The sequence below is a fragment of the Salmo salar genome, chromosome ssa02 (assembly GCF_905237065.1).
Source record: "Salmo salar chromosome ssa02, Ssal_v3.1, whole genome shotgun sequence".
Taxonomy (NCBI): domain Eukaryota; kingdom Metazoa; phylum Chordata; class Actinopteri; order Salmoniformes; family Salmonidae; genus Salmo; species Salmo salar.
The window spans coordinates 87,676,606-87,699,350 of NC_059443.1; the positions used below are offsets into that span (position 1 = coordinate 87,676,606).

At 39.5% G+C, this 22,745-nt stretch overlaps 2 protein-coding genes across 2 annotated transcripts in view; both read right to left on the reverse strand.

The window, feature by feature from the left end:
- LOC106606985 (zinc finger protein 850-like) overlaps window positions 1-22,745 on the reverse strand; it is an 898,172-nt gene that overhangs the window by 292,547 nt on the left and 582,880 nt on the right. The gene's annotated exons all lie outside the window — the stretch shown is intronic.
- The window catches only part of LOC106606994 (zinc finger protein 180-like), a gene marked incomplete at both ends in the record, with an annotated part of 52,615 nt that continues 37,646 nt past the window's right edge, over window positions 7,777-22,745 (reverse strand). The window contains one exon of the mRNA XM_045711887.1: window positions 7,777-8,050. Coding sequence (XP_045567843.1) covers window positions 7,777-8,050 — 274 coding nt within the window. The remainder of the gene's footprint in view (window positions 8,051-22,745) is intronic.

Sequence of the window (22,745 nt, forward strand, 5' to 3'; positions counted from 1 at the left end):
TTAGTTTCAACAGCACATGCAACCTGATTTCCCTAATCGATATCAGTGATTTATTGCTACTTGTCAAAACAACAGCGTTTTTGGTGCTTGTGCAGTTTATACGGTGCTTGTTTAAAAAAAATACAAGTAATATGATTATTGTGGCAGATGTTTGTGTATATAGCACATTTTATGTTTAGGTTTTCAATTTATCCCAAACTGTTTCTGCATATTGGTTATTGATTTGGACACGTTAAAACTGTGTTTTGACGTTGGGGCTATCCCACCTAGCAAAATGTAATTGAAAAGCTGTTGAAAATAAGACTATGCAACCAAATATTTCATATTTACATTTCATGTAACATTTAGTAATGATAATTATTTATGTAACCAAATGACATTTTTTGGGTACAATTATATTGACATTGTTGCCCTGCTTTTAGAATATCAGGGTACATTCTCAGATGTGCCAACCCAAATGTACTAGAGCATGACATTGGGGACTGGGCCCCGATCCAACAACATGCCTGTCTAGTGAACCCTGAGAAGAGAGAGAAGCTCCGCAGTGAGGTGGAAAGTTACTACGGATATTGTAGGAGTTTCCTCTTGAAATTAGACATGTCTGAGGTAAGGACAACTTGGTTGCTGATTGTCTCAAGGGTGGGCAGTCAAAAAGTTTTGTGTTTAGCCAGTGAGTTGCCATGGATCACAATTTATTTTGACTGCACATTTTTCCGTTTTGGAGATGAGTTTTGTTTGGGCTCGTTCCAAGGGGACGAGAGATCTAGAAGCTAGTGAGTTTTAGGAAGACGAGAGTTCTAGAAGCTAGTGGGGGGAAAAAATGTTTTTTTCTTGTTTTTAATTGTTGACAGCCAGTAGACACCATGTTTATATTGGTGAAGGTGAAGCATTGTAGTTGATTATAATGTGAAATAGAAGTTGTTTTCTGTTGGTGGTGAGCATTCTCTTAAGGGGTGTTAGAGGTTCACGATAGGGGCAACACCAAATGTTTGATGTATTATAATAATTGATTATGCTAATGTTGTATTAATGAAAGGGGAGGGGTTATAAGACCCCTCCCTCCTTACATTTATAGGCTCCTAGACTACAGATTAACAATATATATATATATATATATATATATATATATATATATATATATATATATATACATTATGAGGTTTAATATTGTTCCACAGTACTTTTCTACTGCCTCTTATAACAAAACTGTCTGAGAAATGTGTGACTGTGAAGACAGGACTCTGCAGGGGAGTGTAAGACACTAGTCGGACATTCCACTATAAATCAACTTGGACATTTACTGCTAAGCTTTTAGATAACACTGAAACTCTACGTTTGTATAGCTGTGTGGCTGCATGGGCTTGGTCTCATGAGTAGAAGGTAATGATGTAATGGCTGGACTTCGGGTTTAATAAAAGCAACTTGGGACTTTTACTTTTTTGCAGAACTTACTCGGAAACATGCGTTATGTTCCTGTTGGCAACTTCTGTCTGCATTGCATTAATAAAGGTTTTGAATGATTTTATTAAAGATATTGTCATAATGCTAATTTTCACCAATGAGCCAATGATTGACAAGGAAATGAACCGCAACAATCCTATAAGAATATCAAAGGAAGAGAAAATGTGTCAAAGAATAGTCTTACAAGTATTAAAACATATATATAAATAAATATTGAAAGATAAATGGCATCAACATACAATGTAATGCAAAATAGAAGAACATATTGGAGAAAGCACTAGCCAATACAGTACTGCCATACAGTAACAGTACTGCCATACAGGCCTAATATCACATTTCAAGATATCTTTGTACACAAATTGTTCAATATTTTATCAGGCTGACTTGAAAGATTATACGCAACATTTTGCTGCGTGGCAATACTGTGTTAGGATTCTGAAGGGCATTTATACAAAAGAGGTAGTCTAGACACTGTATTAATACCATTATGCATTTGAATCCCATCTACAACTACCATCTAAGATATTAATTTCCCTCCACAAGGGGGCGGACATGTAACGTTTCCAAAATGGGACAGTATTGTACATGTAACGTTTCCAAAATGGGATAGTATTGTACATGTAACGTTTCCAAAATGGGATAGTATTGTACATGTAACGTTTCCAAAATGGGATAGTATTGTACATGTAACGTTTCCAAAATGGGATGGTATTGTACATGTAACGTTTCCAAAATGGCATAGTATTGTCCATGTAACGTTTCCAAAATGGGATAGTATTGTACATGTAACGTTATGCCCCCTTGTGAATTAATAGTATTGCATGCTGTAGCAGGCTATATAAAGAGGAAGACCTCCATTGACGATCCAGTTCATTGTAACATCTCGTCTGGACAGGTCACCATCCTTAGTTAGTTAACGAAGCTAACGTTAGCTAGTTCATTATCACAAAAGCGAGAACTGCTATAGATTGGAAACAAACGTTAATGAAGTGTAAAGCCGTGTTGGCTTTGTGGAAACGATATACAATATATGGGAAAGAATATAGTTGAGGAAATAATCCAAACCTAGTTGTGCCTAGTTAGGACATAACGTTAGCTAGCTAGCTGACGGTACTGTACTGTAGCTCATACAACGCCGACAGTCAAACCCGGCTTACTAATATTTACGTTCATTAACTATAGTAACGTTATGGAAGATATTCACAGAAAACCATCATTGTCTTCGTTATTCATTGTAAGTATGTTATATTATTATATAAATTATTTCGAGACATATTCAGAGCCAAACATCAACCCAACTTAACCTTTTTAACTGTTGTCGCATCCAAACTTGTCACCATCGTTTTCAGTTGTAATTGCAAAGTTCCCGGAAGAAGTCCAGCAAAAACGGTGGTTCCTCGTTGAACCCACCTTCTAACAAGTTCTTTGAAGAACCTTTTGGGGCTGTTTTTCATTGACCAAGAACCCTACGGTTCTTAGGGGATCTGAGAACAACTCCAGTTGAACCCTTCATTTTTAGAGTGTAGTCGGCTCTATTTACTCTCAGATTCAAACATGATGATTAGCATCAACGATCAAGTCAGCTGCTGCTGCTCCAATACAGTATGAGGTGAGATGGTGAACTGATGTTGAACTGGGCAGTCAGCTGCTGCTGCTCCAATACAGTATGAGGTGAGACGGTGAACCGGGCAGTCAGCTGCTGCTGCTCCAATACAGTATGAGGTGAGACGGTGAACTGATGTTGAAATGGGCAGTCAGCTGCTGCTGCTCCAATACAGTATGAGGTGAGACGGTGAACTGATGTTGAACCGGGCAGTCAGCTGCTGCTGCTCCAATACAGTATGAGGTGAGACGGTGAACTGATGTTGAACCGGGCAGTCAGCTGCTGCTGCTCCAATACAGTATGAGGTGAGACGGTGAACTGATGTTGAATCATAATGATTAAGTTAATTAAAATGAATTAGTGAAACTTAAAAAAATTGTATATGGCATATGAAATATTTTACGCTATTGTTATCATATAGAAACATGGAATATTGTATATCATATTAAATATATTAGGCTATTGTTATCATATAGAAACATCATGGAATATTGTACATCATATTAAATATATTACGCTATTGTTATCATATAGAAACTTCATGGAATATTGTACATCATATTAAATATATTACTCTATTGTTATCATATAGAAACATCATGGAATATTGTACATCATATTAAATATATTACTCTATTGTTATCATATAGAAACATCATGGAATATTGTACATCATATTAGCATCAACATACATTATTGTTTCATTCAATTTCACATAATAAGGATATTTCATATTTAAAAGTTCAGAAGTCAGAACCCATCACCTGCTATGTAAAAGAGACAGAAGAATGCACAATGGTCAATGCTATCTGGGATCCTTGGGACATCCCTACCCTAAACCCTAACCTTAACCATTTTAAATGTCAACTTTAATGGGCTACCTGTAAATACATGATCTAAGTGATTGATAGTTGGTATTCAGCAGTCATAAAGCCTTATTTACTTTAATGAACTACTAAAATAGTGATTTTGTCAGACAGCAGCTCTACACTTCATTGAGTGACTGATCCATTCATCCTTCCATCCCTCCTCAGCATTCCTCTCCTCTGAAGACCCAGTGAGGGTGGAGCTCAGTCAGAGAGCTGTTGAGGGACTGGTTAGGAATAACACTTCTACAGCCAGAGAGGTGAGAGGTCACACATGGTTTAGATGGTAAATATTTATGTCCCCTTAGTGGTTCATCACGTCAGCAAAATGGAATATGTTCCATCATCTATGTTTATTTACATTAGTGCAAATTGTCCACTGATATTGGTGTAATTTCTCACCCCTTTTGGCTGTATGAAAGTTAATTCCCCCTCAGGCACACACATTTGTTCTTTGATATTATGAAGGTCATTTGTGTAGAAAGTACTTTTCCCCACTCATTCACCCCATCTCTTTACATTACTTATGCATATTAGGTGGCCTGACTGCGTCCAGACTGTCAAAGGCCCATCCTGGTAGATCTGAACCTAATGCAGCTTGGAGTGATCGGATGACAGAAGTCACATTTAGTTGCCAGGTGTAACTGAGGCCATTGATGCTCCATATCCATTACTTTGAGTGTTTTATATAATATGACTAAATGTGTTTCTTTCTGTGTTGCAGGGGCAGTCAAGAAATGGAACAGCAAAGCCACAGAACATGACATAAGCAGAGCTGTGGGAGACCACCTCAAACCCCTGGTAGAGCCGGGGGTGGTGTTTACCACTCCACCATGCCTTCAGCAGGCTGGAAAAGTGAAGTTGATCCATTTGTTTGTTTCAGTTTCCAGTAGTTGAATTCTTTAACATATTGTTGATTTCAACATTTTTCATCTTCAACAAATGAACTGGGTTGGTTGAAAAGTGATACTAAAGGTACATACCATGCACTATTTTGACATAGTTGAAGATATGTTTTTTATACTAAGATGGACCAAGATATGTGTTGCTTTTGCACATATTTGTTCATTGGTTTTGCAAGTCTGTTGATTGGTCAGTCATTGGGTTAATTTGTTTTTCAATATGTTCAAATCAAATCAAGCTTTATTTATAGAGCACATTTCAGACATGGATGCAACACAATGGCTTCACAGGAAAAAACAAATAAATGAAAATAAACAAATATTTACCACAACAAACATATGATAAAAAACAAGACTAACATTCTAAGGAAATGCCATTGATTGTTCATATTTTAATTGGATGCAACATCCAACCCAAAATATAAGCTTGTTTTACTACATTGTTTGTTGTTACGTTTCCCAGCAAGAAAAATCTAAAATGTTGCTCAAACAGAAGAGGAACTAACAATGAGTCACTGACAACAACCACAACTAAACAGGTGGGGTTTTAGGAGGGGTTCTGAAAGACACTATGGGGGTGTCCACTGAAAGTTGACTAGTAACAACAACTGGGACCTAAAAGACACCCACCATGAGACCCACTAAATCTGCCCAAGAAGAGGCAAAGAAAAGAAAAACCCACACCAAACTTAAAGACAGGAAGCAAACCAAAAAGGTGGAGCAACTAAAGGTGTTGACTCTCCACATGTATCAAGACAACTGGAGCACTGGGCCAGACACTCTTAAATAGAACCTGGACCAGCTCAGGTGAAACACCTTCCCACTAACGAGATGGACAAGCCAGCACAGGTGTAACACATACTGACTAACGAGGTGACACCAATATGTACCCAAGACACATTTCAGTTGTACTATCAATCAATCAAATGTACTTATAAAGCCCTTCTTACATCAGCTGATGTCACAAAGTGCTGTACAGAAACCCAGCCTAAAACCCCAAACAGCAAGCAATGCAGGTGTAGAAGATGTTCAAATGTTCATAAATGACCAGCAGGGTCAAATAATAATAATCACAGTGGTTGTAGAGGGTGCAACAGGTCAGCACCTCAGGAGTAAATGTCAGTTGGCTTTTCATAGCCAATCATTCAGAGTATCTCTACAACTTCCATTTCACATAATCATCTACAATGCTTCACCTTCTACAATATAAACATGATGTCTACTGGCTGTCAACAATTAAAAACACGTATTTCTAAATAATAATATACAATCGTATTATTTAAAAAAAAAACATTTTTCTTTCCATAGAATCCTAAAACTCACTACCTTCTAGAACTCTCATCCCCTTGGAACGAGCCCAAACAAAACTCAAATAAAATTGCATTAGTCACATGCGCTGAATACATGTGTAGACAAAACAGTGAAATGCTTACTTAAGAGCCCCAAACCAACAGTGCAGTTTAAAAAAAATATGGATAAGAATAAGAGATAAAACTCATCTACAACACGGAAAAACGTGTCAAAATAAATTGTGATCCATGGTAACACACAGGCTAAACGCAAAACACAAATCTTTTTGACTGCCCACCCTTGAGATAATCAGCAACCAAGTTGTCCTTACCACGGACATGTCTGATTTCAAGAGGAAACTCCTGCGATATCCATAGTAACTTTCCACCTCACTGCGGAGCTTCTCTCTCTTTTCAGGGTTCACTAGATAGGCATGTTGTTGGATATAAAAGCAGGGTAAAAATTCCAATATAATTGTACCCAAAAATTGTCAATTGGTTGCATGAATAACTATGATTACTAAATGTTACATAATTGTATAATATGAAATATCAAAACCAAATGTACACCCCTTTGTTAATATGTATTGGCAATAATTAACTTAACGGTGAGGCATGGAATAATAAAACATGTATCTTTTGTCAGGCTGGATGTTTGAAATATGAGGTGATTTGAGACATGCTTCTTCAGTAGTGGAATAAAGACAATTAGCACTTAAATGTTGTCAAGAAATACTGGAGTGATGTAAGTTTGTTAATAAAATTGATTGTACGTTGAAATTAAGCTGTTTTGAAGTCATTGAAAAAACGACCAGAAAATACATCTTTTAAACTTTCAACTACAACCGAACATATATTGGAATAATCTTATTTTCAATGTCTTTTGAATGACATTTTGCTAAATGGGAATAGTGCAATGTCAAAACACCATTGTAACATGTCCAAATCAATAACCAATATGCAGAAACAGTTTTGGATATATTGAAAACCTAAACATTTTGAAGTGTTACATTGTGATTCCAGTGGGTCACCAACGTGGTAAACAGCTAGCTACATTTTGAAGTGTTACATTGTGATTCCAGTGGGTCACCAACGTGATAAACAGCTAGCTACATTGTGAAGTGTTACATTGTGATTCCAGTGGGTCACCAACGTGATAAACAGCTAGCTACATTGTGAAGTGTTACATTGTGATTCCAGTGGGTCACCAACGTGGTAAACAGCTAGCTACATTTTGAAGTGTTTCATTGTGATTCCAGTGGGTCACCAACGTGGTAAGTGGAACACAACTCTTTTTTGTTAGTCACTTTTTGTTCAATCACATAAACAGTAACTCTTTCAATTCAGAGCCTGGATTTTCCCCCTGAGGCTAAAATCAATTATACAGGGGCAAACAGGGTTCTACATTGACATTCCACACAATCCTTCTACAATGTTAAAACATTCAACATTGTGACATTATTTCATTGATATCATGAAACAACTCCTTCATGTATTTTCTGATGTTTAATCAGATATCTTTTACTAGAGTATCTCTTCCCACATTGATCACAGCTAAAAAGTGTCTGTCTTGTGTGTGTTCTCTGGTGTACAGTCAGTTGGCTAGATGTAACAAAACTCTTCCCACATTGATCACAGCTATAAGATTTCTCTCCTGTGTGTGTTCTCTGGTGTAATGTCAGCTGGCTAGATTGACCAAAACTCTTCCCACATTGATCACAGCTATAAGGTTTCTCCCCTGTGTGTGTTCTCTGGTGTACAGTCAGAGAACCAGATGTAGTAAAACTCTTCCCACATTGATCACAGCTATAGGGTTTCTGTCCTGTGAGTATTCTCTGGTGTACTGTCAGCTGGTCAGATTGAACAAAACACTTCCCACATTGATCACAACTATAGGGTTTCTCTCCTGTGTGTGTTCTCTGGTGTAATGTCAGCTGGCTAGATTGACCAAAACCCTTCCCACATTGACCACAGCTATAAGATTTCTCTCCTGTGCGTGTTCTCCGGTGTAAAGTCAGATGACCAGATGTAGTAAAACTCTTCCCACATTGATTACAGCTATAAGTTTTCTCTCCTTTGTGTTCGCTGGTGTATTTTAAGTTTTACTGAAGAGTTGAATTTTTTTCCACAGTCAGAGCAGCAGTAAGATTTCTTCCCTGTGGGTCTCTGCTGGTGTCTCTTGAGGAGTTCTGATCTGGAGAGACTCTTCTCTGCCTCGTCGGCATCATGATGTTGTTGAGGCTCCCCAGAGGATACACGATTGTCCCGTCTCTCTCCTGTGTGAACAACAAAGTCCACTGTTTATTTGAGGTAAAAGGTGATGCCCAGATCATACCCATGAAGTTTACAACAATTGACGTCTGTTAAATTATTTGACAATTAAGACAGTCAAGTAAGCAACAAGTAATTCTGTCTTGTTTTCACATTAGTAGTAACTAGAAATAAGTTATTCAAGTTGTTGAAATCCTAAGCAATGTTCCAGACAATTTCTGGTCTCCAATATAGGCCCCTTTCTGTGTTTGCTAAAATTACAGCACGAGGGAAATTTGATTGCAGAAACACCTCCCTGCTAATGAGGAAACCGATAGTTATGGATGTAGTATATCTGGTTGGAGCAAAAATGGTGAGCGAAGATTTTAGTTTTTCACAATGTATTCTGAATATTACAGCGCAAGATCAGGAGTGCTACTCAAGGAAACTCACATTAAGCTCTGTGTCTATTCACTAATTCACCACCGTGGGGGAAAACTCAGGGGAGTTCTCATAGGCTGACAGCAAAAATAGCCTCCATTTATATGTTGCTTATGAGTGCATTTCACATTACTTTTGGATTATAACTGTAACGCTCGTTTGAATCTCCTGCTTAATTTCTGTGTGTTATTGTCGCAGATGAACTGCTTCATACTTAAAAAACACTTCAACCAGTAAAATGCTCTTTGGCTAGCTTTGCCATCAGCCTGACAAAGAGGGTTTGTACACTAAGTGTTTAACAAACAATAACGTAGTAGAGTTCGACCGATTATGATTTTTAAACGCCGGTACCGATTATTGGATGACCAAAAAAGTCCGCTGCCGATTAGATCGGCCGATTTTAAATATATATATTTGTAATAATGACAATTACAACAATACTAAATGAACACTTTTATTTTAACTTAATATAATACATCAATAAAATCTATTTAGTCTCAAATAAATAATGAAAGATGTTCATTTTGGTTTAAATAATGCAAAAACAAAGTGTTGGAGAAGAAAGTAAAAGTACAATATGTGCCATGTAAAAAAGCTAACATTTAAGTTCCTTGCTCAGAACATGAGAACATATGAAAGCTGGTGGTTCCTTTTAACATGAGTCTTCAATATTCCCAGGTAAGAAGTTTTAGGTTGTAGTTATTATAGGAATTATAGAACTATTTCTCTCTATACCATTTGTATTTCATATACCTTTGACTATTGGATGTTCTTATAGGCACTTTAGTATTGCCAGCCTAATCTTGGGAGTTGATAGGCTTGAAGTCATAAACAGAGCTGTGCTTCAAGCATTGCGAAGAGCTGCAGGAAAGTGCTGTTTGAATGAATGTTTGAATGAATGCTCACAAGCCTGCTGCTGCCTACCACCACTCAGTCACAGCTCAGTCAGACTGCTCTATCAAATATCAAATCATAGACTTAATTATAATATAATAAACACAGATATACGAGCCTTAGGTCATATTCAATTTAATATCGCTCTTCACCGACCCAGGAACAGGCGGGGCCAAACAGGTGTTGTACCTCGTTTCCCTCCTTCAGGGAAGAGTAATTACAGTCATAAAGTTACGCTCCCTTTCAGTCGGTCAACTTCGGTACAACATACTATGGGGAAATACAATCATTCCCCCATGCCGACCCAAACGGACACTAAATGAAACGGCCCCTGGCAGACCACCCAGACCTTACTCGCAAGATGCGTCAGTTTTGTCAATTTATTAATTGTCTTTTGTTTGAAACACTCCTGTCAATGTTGAGTAAGGACGCACACCTGATTACACATAATCTACCTGGCCTGCACACAAATGTAGGCCTATAAATGAGCCCATTTGGGGATGTCTGATAGTATTTCTTATTGTCTTAACGCACCACCACTAATGAGTTGTGGAGCTTCTCAAATACATTTTTTCTTCACCTCAAACAGCAAGTAAACAAAGTCGGGAAGAGGTTTTTTCCCTTCTGGTTAGGTTATATTGATGACTGGCTCCCTCAAGTCATTTGTGTGTCTTAGTTACTTGCGCATGCTTAAAGCATCAGACAAGTTCAGTACATATAGTTCATTTTATTAAAACACATGGGATGTGTCTATAAATTGGTTGAAATTTTATAACGTGTATTTTTCAATCGATTGGTAGAAAGAACAGATGACTCTTGGTTGACCTAGATATATTTTAGGTGGGGACAGCACTTTAACATGATTTTGGGGTTCCTGAGTGGTGCAGCGGTCTAAGCGGTTCGAATCCAGGCTGTATCACAACCGGACGTGATTGGGAGTCCCATAGAGCGGTGCACAATTGGCCCAGCGTTGTCTGGGTTTGGCCGTTATAGGCAGTCATTGTAAATAAGAAGTTGTTCTTAACTGGCTTGCCTAGTTAAATAAACGTTAAATTTTTTAAATTATAAAACATAACTTTCTGAATGCATTGTTTCAGCCATAATGAAAAAGTGAAAACAGAAATACCTTATTTACATAAGTATTTAGACCCTTTGCTCTGAGACTCAAAATTGCTTTCAGGTGCATACTGTTTCCATTAATCATCCTTGAGATGTTTCTACAGCTTGATTGGAGTCCACCTGTGGCAAATTCAATTGATTGGACATGATTTGGAAGGCACACACCTGTCGATATAAGGTCCCACAGTTGTCAGAGCAAAAACTAAGCCCTGAGGTCAAAGGAATTGTCCGTAGAGCTCTGAGACAGGATTGTGTCGAGGCACAGATCCGGGGAAGGGTACCAAAAAACGTCTGCAGCATTGAAGGTCCCCAAGAACACAGTGACCTCCATCATTCTTAAATGGAAGAAGTTTAGAACAACTAAGAGCTCCAAAGTTCCTCTGTGGAGATGGGAGAACCTTCCAGAAGGACAACCATCTCTGCAGCACTCCACCAATCAGGCCTCTATGCTAGAGTGGCCAGATGGAAGCCACTCCTCAGTATAAAGCATATAACAGCCTGCTTGGAGTTTGCCAATATGCACCTAAAGACTCTCAGACCATGAGAAACAAGACTCTCTGGTCTGATGAAACCAAGATTGAACTCTGGCCTGAATGCCAAGTGTCATGTCTGGAGTAGAGGTCGACCGATTATGATTTTTCAAGGCCGAAAACGATACCGATTATTGGAGGACCAAAAAGAAATCCGATACCAATTAATTGGCCGATTTTTAACATTTATTTATTTGTACAGTGGGGGGGAAAAGTATTTGATCCCCTGCTGATTTTGTACATTTGCCCACTGACAAAGAAAGGATCAGTCTATAATTTTAATGGTAGGTTTATTTGAACAGTGAGAGACAGAATAACAACAAAAATATCCTGAAAAACGCATGTCAGAAATGTTATAAATTGATTTGCATTTTAATGAGGGAAATAAGTATTTGACCCCCTCTCAATCAGAAAGATTTCTGGCTCCCAGGTGTCTTTTATACAGGTAACGAGCTGAGATTAGGAGCACACTCTTAAAGGGAGTGCTCTAACCACAGCTTGTTACCTGTAAAAAAGACACCTGTCCACAGAAGCAATCAATTAATCAGATTCCAAACTCTCCACCATGGCCAAGACCAAAGAGCTCTCCAAGGATGTCAGGGACAAGATTGTAGACCTACACAAGGCTGGAATGGGCTACAAGACCATCGCCAAGCAGCTTGGTGAGAAGGTGACAACATTTGGTGCAATTATTCGCAAATGGAAGAAACACAAAGGAACTGTCAATACCTCTCGGCCTGGGGCTCCATGCAAGATCTCACCTCGTGGAGTTGCAATGATCATGAGAACGGTGAGGAATCAGCCCAGAACTACCCGGGAGGATCTTGTCAATGATTTCAAGAAGCTGGGACCATAGTCACCAAGAAAACAATTGGTAACACACTACTCCGTGAAGGACTGAAATCCTGCAGCGCCCGCAAGGTCCCCCTGCTCAAGAATACATATACATGCCCATCTGAAGTTTGCCAATGAACATCAGAGGACAACTGATGACTCAGAGGACAACTGGTGAAAGTGTTGTGGTCAGATGAGACCAAAATGGAGCTCTTTGACATCAACTCAACTCGCCATGTTTGGAGGAGGAGGAATGCTGCCTATGACCCCAAGAACACCATCTCCACCGTCAAACATGGAGGTGGAAACATTATGCTTTGGGGGTGTTTTTCTGCTAAGGGGAAATGACAACTTCACCGCATCAAAGGGATGATGGACGGGTCCATGTACCGTCAGATCTTGGGTGAGAAACTCCTTCCCTCAGCCAGGGCATTGAAAATGGGTCGTGGATGGGTATTCCAGCATAACAATGACCCAAAACAGACGGCCAAGGCAACAAAGGAGTGGCTCAAGTAGAAGCACATTAAGATCCTGGAGTGGCCTAGCCAGTCTCCAGACCTTAATCCCATAGAAAATCTGTGGAGGGAGCTGAAGGTTCGAGTTGACAAACGTCAGCCTCGAAACCTTAATGACTTGGAGAAGATCTGCAAAGAGGAGTGGAACAAAATCCCTCCTAAGATGTGTGCAAACCTGGTGGCCAACTACAAGAAACGTCTGACCTCTGTGATTGCCAACAAGGGTTTTGCCACCAAGTACTAAGTCATGTTTTGCAGAGGGGTCAAATACTTATTTCCCTCATTAAAATGCAAATCATTTTATAACATTTTTGACATGCGTTTTTCTGGATTTTTTTGTTGTTATTCTGTCTCTCACTGTTCAAATAAACCTACCATTAAAATTATAGACTGATCATTTCTTTGTAAGTTGGCAAACTGTCACGTCCTGACCAGTAATAGGGGTTATTTGTATTGTAGTTTGGTCAGGACGTGGCAGGGGGTATTTGTTTTATGTGGTTCGGGGTGGTTGGTTGTTTAGAAGGGTGTTTGATTTATTATTTATGGGTTTTTGGGCTATGTTCATTCTAGTATTAGTATTTCTTTGTTTAGGTCATTGGGTGTTGGACTCTCAATTGGAGGCAGGTGTTTCCTAGTTGCCTCTGATTGAGAGTCCTATATATAGGTATGTGTTTGTGTTGGTAGTTTGTGGGAGATTGTGCTAGGTATAGTCTTAATGACTTACCGGCCTGTTATTTCGTCATTGTGTTTTGTGTACGTGTTTATTTTGGTTCTCCTTCTTTGCCAATTCAATAAAAGTAGATGAGTGCACATAACCCTGCTGCGTTTTGGTCCGACAATGATTTTTCTTTATCATCTGACAAAGAAGAATGTGACACAAACGTACAAAATCTGCAGGGGATCAAATACTCCCCCCCCCCACTGTAATAATGACAATTACAACAATACTGAATGAACACTTATTTTAACATAATATAATACATAAATACTATCAATTTAGCCTCAAATAAATAATGAAACATGTTCAATTTGGTTTCAATAATGGAAGAACAAAGTGTTGGAGAAGAAAGTAAAAGTGCAATATGTGCCATGTAAAAAAGCTAACGTTTAAGTTCCTTGCTCAGAACATGAGAACATATGAAAGCTGGTGGTTCCTTTTAACATGAGTCTTCAATATTCCCAGGTAAGAAGTTTTAGGGTGTAGTTATTATAGGACTATTTCTCTCTATACCATTTGTATTTCATATACCTTTGACTATTGGATGTTCTTATAGGCACTTTAGTATTGCCAGTGTAACAGTATAGCTTCCGTCCCTCTCCTTGCTCCTACCTGGGCTCAAACCAGGAACACATCGACAACAGCCACCCTCGAAGCAGCGTTACCCATGCAGAGCAAGGGGAACAACCACTCCAAGTCTCAGAGCGAGTGACGTTTGAAACGCAATTAGCGTGCACCCGCTAACTAGCTAGCCATTTCACATCGGTTACACCAGCCTCATCTTGGGAGTTGACAGGCTTGAAGTCATAAACAGCGCAATGCATTGCGAAGAGCTGCTGGCAAAATGCAGTAAAGTGCTGTTTGAATGAATGCTTATGAGCCTGCTGCTGCCTACCATCGCTCAGTCAGACTGCTCTATCAAATCATAGACTTAATTATAACATAATAACACACAGAAATACGAGCCTTAGGTCATTAATATGATCGAATCCGGAAACTATCATCTCGAAAACAAAACGTTTTTCCTGTCAGTGAAATACAGAACCATTCCGTGTTTTATCTAATGGGTCTAAATATTCCTGTTACATTGCACAACCTTCAATGTTATGTCATAATTATGTAAAATTCTTGCAAATTAGTTCGCAACGAGCCAGGCGGCCCAAACTGTTGCATATACCCTGACTCTGCGTGCAATGAACCGAAGAGAAGTGACACAATTTCACCTGGTTAACCTCTCTAGGATAGGTGGCACCAAATCGTCCCACCTACGTAACAGCCAGTGTAATCCCGTGGCGCGTTATTCAAAAACCTTAGAAATGCAAAAACTTCAATTTTTCAAACATATGACTATTTTACACCATTTTAAAGACAAGACTCTCGTTAAATTGGGGCTAGGTGGGACGCTAGCGTGCCACCCGTGGTGCACTCCATCAACAGCAGGTGCATTTCAAGAGCGGCAAATTTGAATCCAAATAAATGTCAAAATTCAAATTTTTCAAAAATACAACTATGTTACACCATTTGAAAGATAAACATCTCCTTAATCTAACCACGTTTTACGATTTCAAAAAGGTTTTACGGCGAAAGCATAAATTTAGAGTATGTTAGGACAGTACATTTACAAGAGTTGTGTGTAATGTTTTGTCAAGTCAAAGACAGGGTCACCAAAACCATAAAACCAGCTAAAATGATGCACTAACCTTTTACAATCTCCATCAGATGACACTCCTAGGACATTATGTTAGACAATGCATGCATTTTTAGTTCTATCAAGTTCATATTTATATCCAAAAACAGCGTTTTACTATGGCATTGATGTTGAGGAAATCGTTTCCCTCCAATAACCGGCAGTCAAGTCAGCGTCACAAATTAAATAATTAAAATTAGAAAACATTGGTAAAATATTATATTGTCATTTAAAGAATTATAGATTTACATCTTTTGAACGCAATCAACTTGCCAGATTTAAAAATAACCTTACTGGGAAATCACACTTTGCAATAATCTGAGCACTGCGCCCAGAAAAATACGCGCGTTGCGATACAGACTAGACGTCATGTTGGGGAGATCTAAAATCGAAAATACTATGTAAATAATCCATTACCTTTGATTCTCTTCATCAGATGTCACTTCCAGGTATCACAGGTCCATAACGAATGTAGTTTTGTTCAAAAAAGCTCATCATTTATGTCCAAAAATCTCCGTCTCGTTAGCACATGATGTAAGCCAGCCGGACTTCTCGTCATGAACGAGGGGAAAAAATATATTTCCGTTCGTTCAAACATGTCAAACGTTGTATAGCATAAATCATTAGGGCCTTTTTAACCAGAACATGAATAATATTCAAGGTGGACGAATGCATACTCTTTTATAACGTATTGGAACGAGGGTACCCAACATCAACTCGCGCAAGGTGTCTAATGGGCCATCATCGTTCCATGGCTCTTGTTCGGTCAGATCTCCCTCCAGAAGACTCAAAACACTTTGTAAAGGCTGGTGACATCTAGTGGAAGCAATAGGAAGTGCCAAAATACTCCTAAACCCCTGTGTTTTTCAATGGGATAGGTTTAAAGTCAATACAACACATCAGGTATCCACTTCCTGTCAGAAAATGTCTCAGGGTTTTGCCTGCCAAATGAGTTCTGTTATACTCACAGACACCATTCAAACAGTTTTGGAAACTTTAGAGTGTTTTCTATCCATATATAATAAGTATATGCATATTCTAGTTACTGGGTAGGATTAGTAACCAGATTAAATCGGGTACATTTTTTTTATCCAGACGTGCAAATGCTGCCCCCTAGACCCAACAGGTTAATCTAACCACACTGTCCGATTTCAAAAAGGCTTTACAACGAAAGCAAAACGTTAGATTATGTCAGCAGAGTACCCAGCCAGAAATAATCAGACACCCATTTTTCAAGCTAGCATATAATGTCACATAAACCCAAACCACAGCTAAATGCAGCACTAACCTTTGATGATCTTCATCAGATGACAACCCTAGGACATTATGTTATACAATACATGCATGTTTTGTTCAATCAAGTTCATATTTATATCAAAAAACAGCTTTTTACATTAGCATGTAACTAGCATGTGACTAGCATTCCCACCGAATACTGCCGGTGAATTTACTAAATTACTCACGATAAACGTTCACAAAAAACATAACAATTATTTTAAGAATTATAGATACAGAACTCCTCTATGCACTCGATATGTCCGATTTTAAAATAGCTTTTCGGTGAAAGCACATTTTGCAATATTCTCAGTAGATAGCCCGGCATCACAGGGCTAGCTATTTAGACACCCAGCAAGTTTAGCACTCAGAAAAGTCACATTTACTATAAGAAAAATGTTATTACCTTTGCTGTCTTCGTCAGAATGCACTCCCAGGACTGCTACTTCAATAACAAATGTTGGTTTGGTCCAAAATAATCCATCGTTATATCCGAATAGCGGCGTTTTGTTCGTGCGTTCCAGACACTATCCGAAAGGGTAAATAAGGGTTGTGCGCATGGCGCAATTCGTGACAAAAAAATTCTAAATATTCCATTACCGTACTTCGAAGCATGTCAACCACTGTTTAAAATCCATTTTTATGCAATTTTTCTCGTAGAAAAGCGATAATATTCCGACCGGGAATCTCCTTTTCGGCAAACAGAGGAAAAAAATCACAAAGACGGGGGCGGTCAGGTCACGCGCCTAAGCCCAGAGTCCCTTGATTGGCCACTTGAGAAAGACGATAATGTGTTTCAGCCTGGGGCTGGGATGACGACATTCAGGTTTTTCCCGGGCTCTGAGCGCCTATGGACGACGTAGGAAGTGTCACGTTAGAGCAGAGATCCTTAGTAAAAGATAGAGATGGCAAAGAAGTTCCAGAAATGGTCAGACAGGCCACTTCCTGTAAAGGAATCTCTCAGGTTTTGACCTGCCATTTGAGTTCTGTTATACTCACAGACACCATTCAAACAGTTTTAGAAACTTTAGGGTGTTTTCTATCCATATGTAATAAGTATATGCATATTCTAGTTACTGGGTAGGAGTGGTAACCAGATTAAATCGGGTATGTTTTTTATCCAGCCGTGTCAATACTGCCCCCTAGCCCTAACAGGATAAACTAGTAATATCATCAACCATGTGTAGTTAACCAGTGATTATGATTGATTGATTGTTTTTTATGAGATAAGTTTAATGCTAGCTAGCAACTTACCTTGGCTTCCTACTGCATTCGCGTAACAGGCAGGCTCCTCGTGGAGTGCAATGTAAAGCAGGTGGTTAGAGCGTTGGACTCGTTAACCCTAAGGTTGCAAGATTGAATCCCCAAGCTGACAAGGTAAAAATCTGTCGTTCTGCCCCTGAACAAGGCAGTTAACCCACCATTCCTAGGCCATCATTGAAAATAAGAACGTGTTCTTAATTGACTTGCCTAGTTAAAAAAAAAAAAAAAAAACGCAAATCGGTGGCCAAAAATACCGATTTCCGATTGTTATGAAAACTTGAAATCAGCCCTAATTAATCGGCCATACCGATTAATCGGTCGACCTCTAGTCTGGAGGAAACCTGGCACCATCCCTACGGTGAAGCATGGTGGTGGCAGCATCATGCTGTGGGGATGTTTTTCAGCAGCAGGGACTGGGAGACTAGTCAGGATCCAGGGAAATATTAACGGAGCAAAGTGCAGAGAGATCCTTGATGAAAGACCTGCTACAGAGTGCTCAGGACCTCAGACTGGGACAAAGGTTCACCGTCCAACAGGACAACGACCTTAAGCACACAGCCAAGACAACGCAGGCTTCGGGATAAGTTTCTATGTCCTTGAGTGGCCCAGCCAGAACCCAGAATGCAACCCGATCTAACATCTCTGGAGAGACCTGAAAATAGCTGTGCAGTGATGTTCCCCATCCAACCTGACAGAGCTTGAGAGGATCTGCAGAGAAGAATGGAGAAACTCTACAAATGCAGGTGTGCCAATTAAATTACCTAAATGAAAGGAAAACAACTAATTTAATCAATTTTCGAATAAGGCTTTAACGTAACAAAACGTGGAAAAGTCAAGGGGTCTGAATACTTTCAGAATGCACTGTATACAGTAACACCTCCCCCATAAGCATTCCTGTCTTGTCTGTAGATGTTCAATTCCTGTATTGCTACTTAAAGGAATTATCTCAGTGAGTTTCAAAGATGAACAGTACAGTGCATTCCAAATTCAATAGGCAGGCTAGTAAACAAAACACTTTTCAAATAAAAACTTTTCCATAAAATATCAAAACGTATAATGCCCGTCCAAGAGACTGTTGACCAATCGCATTTCACATTGTGATGCTGTGACACACAGTTCCTAAGCTAATTGTCACAGAATCCCTTTATAAAGCCCAGGGGAACACAAGTAAGCTTCATTCACCAGAAGTTATGCATGCTAGCCAACGTTAGTCAGGAGGCTCTTTAGTCTAGCTAGGCTAGGTAGGGCTGGGCGATATTGACAAAATATATCACAATATTTTTTATTCAAAAAGCTGGTGAAGCAGCAACTGTACTAGAATGCGAACAATATGCATCTATATTGTTCGCATTCCAGTACAATTGCTGCTTCACCAGCTTTTTGAATAAAAAATATTGTGATATATTTTGTCCATACTTCAAGAACAAACTCTCACATCTTTCACAGCAAAGAGCAGGGAGTCCGGGGGATGACTGGAGGAGCAATGGAGGAAGCATTGTGGGATTCTCTTGGCGCGAGTACAGTTGTTGAGAATGAGTGGACGATGGTGAAGAACAGTGGAGTGAAAAGTGTTAAAGTTGGTAATGAACAGCAGTTTATGGTTGGAGTGGGAATCATCAGCAAGGATGTTTTTTAGGGTGACCTGTTAGCGGTCTCAAAGATGGTGAAGGATGAATTGGGTAAAGTGGAATTGGTTTGAGTGACCAGGAGCGGTATGATGCTGATTTCGTGTGTCAACAGCGCAAAAGGAGAAAGCTCTGTGACTCAACAAGATGTGGACGTACGATGTGGAAGGCTATGACTTTCAGAGTAGGGCACCGGTTAAAAGTGTCATCTCTGGTGTTGCGTTGGACATAGAGGCTGGGTGGTTTAGGGAAAACATTCCAGGTATTCGCACATCCATTAAATTGAATGATAGACGGAAGGTTTTACTGTCGTTTGGTGAACTGGTTCTCCCATCTTATGTAAAACCTGGGTATGAGATATGCGGTGAGACACTATGTACAGAAGCCTGTCATGACGTTGGCCTGTGGGTAAGGTTTATGACACCCCATAAATACCTTTCTCCCTTCCCCTCTCTTTCTGACCCTACTGAAGGACTGCTGTCCTGAAGGACTGCTGTCCTGTTAAATATAGAGAGTCTGGGTACATCAAACAAATGGGGAAAGGAACCATATTTTGGTAATAAAACCAGTTGGAAATATGCTTTGGAACGTAATGAGTATGGATGTCAGCTCGGTTGTCATCTGAGACATTATGACTGATGACAGGACGACATAAACTGTACCTGGGAAAGTATACACCCTCTAGTTATCAGAGTCACATGGAATTGTTATGCAATTGAAATGTTTGATATTGAAATTGTTTGTTAGGAGATTAAATGTAATTTTAGCTTCCAAATGAGAGAATTGGGTTTTCATAAGGAAAGTGCCCTGCTTGATCAGTGGCCCACCCCTGTGAAGAGACAGGGGTTATAAACGATGAAACACATCCTTCCCCCTCTCCACTATATAAGCCTTTGACGAAAAGATAACCACATGTTCCAGTACGTGAGGTCTGCAGCCTCTACGTTAGAAGGACACACATCAAGTACAGAACTAAGCCAACCTCGGCATGAGTTTTGGTGGCAAATGGTATGAACTTTGAGCTTATTCACTACAGAAGTGATACTTCCTAGCCGTTGAGTTAGCAGCGGCCGCTGTAGACGTGGGCTAGGAAAGGACGGACGACGGATCCAGTCTAACAAACAGACGAAGATACCACCACGTATCCAATTTACCACCAGAGACATTCTTCCGAGGACAGGAAGATCTGTTGGCCAACCCAGGGTTCGTGAAGATAGCCAAGAATTTACAACTTTCATTATGAGACTGAAAATAAGATAAGGGTTAATATTGACTGCTATCGATGTAAAATATTACTAAGTATTTTAAGAGTTTATTCGGAAGATAACGGCTCTATAAACGTTCTTCCGTGGTGCCCTGACTTTCTAGTTAATTACATTTACATGATTAGCTTAATCAGGTAATATTAATTACAAAGAAAGAATTTTATAGGTTAGCATGTCATATCACTTAATCCGGCATAGCCAAAGACACGACAAGCCGCTGCGGTGTTACAATTGTAAAAGTTTGGACACGTGGCAAGTGTTTGTCTAAGGAATAAATATGTCGTAGTTGAAGAGTCTGATGAAGCATGTTGTTGTAATTGTTATGGGAATCACGTTCCCGAGTTCCTGGAGTGCCCTGTACGGATGAAGGATGTCACAGTAGCTAGGATCAGGCCCATCCAGCAGGTGTCCTATGTGCAGGCAGTGAAAATAGCTGAAGGAGTGAGTAGAGAGAAGGTAGTGGATGTCCCACAGTCTGCATTGAAGCCATGCAGAAGAAGGACACTAATAGTGAAGGTGGACTTTGTTGTGTTTATAGAGCAAGAGATAAATTGCACTAGTCAAACTAATGAAAAATCAAAAGAAGCTTGACATTGTGAAGGCGGCAAATAGATTTCTAGATCTCCAGAATACTGAATGAAGAGGTTGAGCGTGGGCAGACATCGTACACATCACACTCAGGCAGACAAGACGTTTGATCCACCCAAAGACCCAATCCATCTCCCTGTCTCGCAACTCAGACTTAGCCGAGGTACGGGCACCAAGTAGAGGAAGTCACTATCAGAAACACTAAGCCTCCTAAATAATGCTACACGATTGTCAAGAGAACTTGAGGCTGGACTAGCAGGGAAACCGTGCCAGACGTCCCCTAGTCTCGTACATGAACTGATGTACATGAACACAAAGTCCAGGAGGTGAGCACGCTCTACCACTAACATGCTGACCACAGTGCTCGCGTCACGTGCACGAGCATTGCAAAATAAATAAATGTACACGTACATGTTAATCAATCATTGCACCAACACTGCTTGCGCGTGTCAACGAGCTTCTGCGTAGCCAGGCGCTAAAATAGAACTTGCTTCTATTTGTGACTCTCGACGCGCTGCAATTCCCACCTCTACCATCTCCTCATTGGTTTTTAAGAGCATATACCCACGTGGGTGATTGAAAGATGAACTGAGGTCCACACTCCAGACCAATTGGTGGTGGTAATGCACCTTAAAGTTGGTTGCCAACCGCCATATAAAGTCCAAAGAAGAAAAGGAAGCCTGAAGGAAGGAGGAGAGATGATGAGAAACTAATTTGGTTCGACCACAAGGCACTAATGCCATCTAGGACCGTTTGGGGCGTTGCTACTGGTTACCGATTTTGATGTGATATGCAAGTATTATGTGAAAGTATTTGAAATTATTTTGATGTGATATGAAAGTATTGTGTTCAATTATTTTGACATGATATGAAAGTATCATATCAGGATCCGCCCCTTTGTTTCTATTTTTGCCTAAAATGATATTCCCAAATCTGCCCAAAACTGCCTGTAGCTCAGGCCCTGAAGCAAAAGCATGCATATTCTTGGTACCATTTGAAAGGAAACAGTTTGAAGTTTGTGGAAATGTGAAAGGAATGTAGGCGAATTTAACACATTAGATCTGGTAAAAGATAACACAAAGAAAAAAAAAACGTTATTTTGTATTTTTTTGTACCATCATCTTTGAAATGCAAGAGAAAGGCCATAATGCATTATTCCAGCCCAGGTGCAATTTAGATTTTGTCCACTAGAGGGCAGCAGTGTATGTGCAAACTTTATTCTGATCCAATGAGCCATTGCATTTCTTTTCAAAATTGTCTATCAAGACTGCCCAAATGTGTCTAATATGTTTATTAATAACTTTTCATGTTCATAACTGTTCACTCTCCTCAAACAATAGCATGGTATTCTTTCACTGTAATATCTACTGTAAATTGGACAGCGCAGTTAGATTAACAAGAATTTAAGCTTTATACCAATATCAGATATGTCTATGTCCTGGTAAATGTTCTTGTTATTTACAACCTCATGCTAATCGCATTAGCATACATTAGCTCAACCGTCCTGTGGACGGGACACAGATCCTGAAGAAGTTGTTTAAAGCAGCAAACAGCAGTAGAAACAATAACAAAGCGTACTCCCTGCCCATTTCAGTAAAAAGCTGAGGGATGGGGCTGGAG